The sequence below is a fragment of the Protomyctophum parallelum genome (genome assembly GCF_964188405.1).
Source record: "Protomyctophum parallelum genome assembly, chromosome: 9".
Classification (NCBI taxonomy): domain Eukaryota; kingdom Metazoa; phylum Chordata; class Actinopteri; order Myctophiformes; family Myctophidae; genus Protomyctophum; species Protomyctophum parallelum.
In genome coordinates, this window is record NC_139706.1 from 1,538,766 (window position 1) to 1,542,500 (window position 3,735).

Below are 3,735 nucleotides of genomic sequence, written 5' to 3' on the forward strand. Positions count from 1 at the left end.
CTTAATTCCCATTTTCCAGCCATTCCCCCCCTCTCCCCCCGAGGGGTCGCGACCCACAGGTTGAGAACCCCTGGTTTAGAGGGACAAAGCAACACTGAAAAACAATTACTCTGAATATTTAGCTCGGAAGAGAGAGAACACTTGCAAAGCCCCTGTTCTGAAAGGCACTCTATAGTCACGTTTTTTAGCATTAGTCTTTAAAGACATGCAGATATGCTATACAACTAGTCTCGCGTTGCCAGACAACTATTCCCCAATCTCCGAATGTTACATAGAGTCTGGAACTACAGCTCCAGAATGTTATATAGAGTCTGGAACTACAGCTCCAGAATGTTACATAGAGTCTGGAACTACAGCTCCTGAATGTTATATAGAGTCTGGAACTACAGCTCCAGAATGTTACATAGAGTCTGGAACTACAGCTCCTGAATGTTATATAGAGTCTGGAACTACACCTCCAGAATGTTACATATAGAGTCTGGAACTACACCTCCCGAATGTTATATAGAGTCTGGAACTACACCTCCTGAATGTTATATAGAGTCTGGAACTACACCTCCAGAATGTTACATAGAGTCTGGAACTACAGCTCCAGAATGTTATATAGAGTCTGGAACTAAAGCTCCAGAATGTTATATTGAGTCTGGAACTACAGCTCCAGAATGTTATATATAGTCTGGAACTACACCTCCAGAATGTTACATAGAGTCTGGAACTACAGCTCCAGAATGTTATATAGAGTCTGGAACTACAGCTCCAGAATGTTATATAGAGTCTGGAACTACAGCTCCAGAATGTTATATAGAGTCTGGAACTACACCTCCAGAATGTTATATAGAGTCTGGAACTACACCTCCAGAATGTTATATAGAGTCTGGAACTACAGCTCCAGAATGTTATATAGTCTGGAACTACACCTCCAGAATGTTATATAGAGTCTGGAACTACACCTCCAGAATGTTATATAGATTCTGGAACTACAGAGTAAGGAAGCTGCTATTTCCGTTCACAAATATATATATATATTTTTTGAATTTCCTTTTCTGCTAAACAACAAGCTTATATATGCTTAGCTGTTTTATATTTATATTAGGATAAATTTGCGCGACCGTAAAGATGAAACGGAAGTTGGGAGGAGGCTCCACTTCCGCTTTATATTTTACTCATGGCAGCTCTTCCGTTGTTCCAGACTGTATGACGGAAGCATTTATATTTTACTCATGACAGCTCTTTCGTTGCTCCAGACTGTACGATGGAAGCATTTATATTTTACTCATGACAGCTCTTCCGTTGCTCCAGACTGTACGACGGAAGCATTTATATTTGACTCATGACAGCTCTTTCGTTGCTCCAGACTGTATGATGGAAGCATTTATATTTTACTCATGGCAGCTCTTCCGTTGCTCCAGACTGTATGATGGAAGCATTTATATTTTACTCATGGCAGCTCTTCCGTTGCTCCAGATTGTGTGACGGAAGCATTTGGAAATTGCGAGAGGCAACAGTCTGGCAACGCGAGACTAGGCTACAACTAGCAAAGACACCTGCTGCTACATATGGTTCAGTAGACTACAATACATTGAGCTTCAATGTTGACGTATTAGTTGAGCTTATAAAGGCAACACCACTTAACTCTGTTATCATGTATTGTACATCAAAATATGTGAATGACAGGATAGACATTTTGAAGTAACAATGGCTGTTAATTCAACACACACACACACACACACACACACACACGCACACACACACACACACACACGCACACGCACACGCACACGCACACACACACACACACACACACACACACACACACACACACACACACACACACACACACACACACACACACACACACAGAGACCATATACAGTAAGTACAGATGTAGCGCCACCATAATCTACTGTACCAAAGCAATTGACCATATTTACACAGTGGCAATTTTGCTCTTACATCACCCACAGGCTGGGAAATCCAGTTATATGTACAGTACAGTATCTATGGTAATGTAAGTATGGGTTTCCCAGCCTTAGTGTATAGCCTCGGAGACCACAGGCGTTTAGTGTGAGGTATAAGCGCTAAATGGCCACTGTGGACATACAGTAGTATATGGTATGGACTATTACAGGCATCAGGTTTACAGGTTGACCATTTTGAAGAGTGCGCATATCTTAAATATTCTCAAGATTAAATACACCGTTTGGTTGCTATTTAAATACACAACGTGTCATTTAAGTTAGATTTATGGAATTATGTTTAATGATAACACAACTATCACTTGGACTTTCTTCATCTCAGTAAAAGAAATGTACAGGGGAGAGAAAAAAAAATGACTCTTTAAATAATCATGATAACAGTACATTCAAATAATAGCATAATAGTTCCTCTGTATTATCATTGTGGTTTTAAATACACTGTGATGCGGGTGCATATTTCAGTACAGTTGTCAATCTCTGTTGCTTTTTGACTGGATAATTCACCCCTTGTCCCTACAGGTTGAAACATGAAATATAACAACACTCATAAACCTCCGCTACCGTGTCAGTCAGCATCAGCACAATAATTAAGGGTCTTTCTCGGCCCCACCCCTCTCCCATTGTTTATATTGTGTTTAGGATCCAAGCACCAGGAGGGGGTGGGGCGGAGGTGAGCATTCAAGACACCTGTCTTGTGTCTGTCTTGTGTCTGTGTTTAATGGCCGCTTTCCAATGGAAGCCCATATGGTTTGACCAAACATTTTGTTTGATGGGGGGGAGGGGGGGGCAGAACACATCCATCAAAGCATGTGTTCAGACACAAGGCAAGTGTCTTGAATGCAGCCCAGTAAGGGCAAATGTCGACCCCGCCCGCTCACCTCCTCCTGGTGCTGCGGCCATCTTGGGTCTTAAACACAATATAAACAATGGGAGAGGGGTGGAGCTGAGAAAGGCCCTGAGCGTATAAGTCAATGAGTAAACGTTTAAATGCTGTCCATTGCATTATCGGTGCACGCTGACTATCGTCTTTTAGACCAATCCAGACCAATCCATGCCAGTTCTCTCTTCAGCAGTCATGCGCAGGTGTCTGTCTGTCTGTTTAATGACTGCACGTGTCTGTCAGAATCATTTGAGAGGATGAAATGGGTAACAAAGCCACACACACATACACAGGCTGTTGCTGTTAGAGAGGTCCTTATAGTCAGGCTATTAGAGAGGTCCTTATAGTCAGGCTGTTAGAGAGGTCCTTATAGACAGTCAACACTGGAAAAGCAAGCTGTGGTTTGATGGTCTCAGACCCCCACGTCGTCAGTGCAGTGGGTCCAACCGCTAAATAAATTCCTGGGGGTTCACAGACCGTCTTTCCCTATATAGCCTCATGGTGCATGAGCCCATCATCAAGCTCAATTTGTACACCTTTGGGCGTTGAATTAACACTCCAGATTTTACTTAATGAGTTTATTTTATCTCCCCGTTCTCTTCATGTCATGTATCTTGTGTCTCTGTGTTTCTCACAGTTTCCAATTGACAGTTTCCTTCACCCTCTCCGTCCCTGTGGTTTCATCATGTTTATAACCAAGTGTTCCCTTGTAGGTGCCTGAGGTCACCACCAGCTTCCTCCTCCCTATGTTCTAGCCTTTTATCAATATATACTTTACAGTTGTCCATGCAACGATATGCTGTTCCCTTTAGGCTACTAGTCCACTCTCTCTCTCTCTCTCTCTCTCTCTCTCTCTCTCTCTCTCTCTCTCTATATATA

General features: G+C 42.4%; 1 protein-coding gene across 3 annotated transcripts in view; it reads right to left on the reverse strand.

Annotated features, from left to right (window-relative positions):
• Positions 1-1,025: 1,025 nt before the first annotated feature.
• bmp16 (bone morphogenetic protein 16) overlaps positions 1,026-3,735 on the reverse strand; it is a 22,147-nt gene continuing 19,437 nt past the window's right edge. Inside the window, exon 4 of one of the 3 annotated variants that reach the window (XM_083773792.1) lies at positions 1,026-3,714. In XM_083773792.1, coding sequence (XP_083629918.1) covers positions 3,546-3,714 — 169 coding nt within the window. In that variant the 3' untranslated portion in view covers positions 1,026-3,545. The other 2 variants (XM_083773793.1, XM_083773794.1) reach the window with 2 other exon arrangements.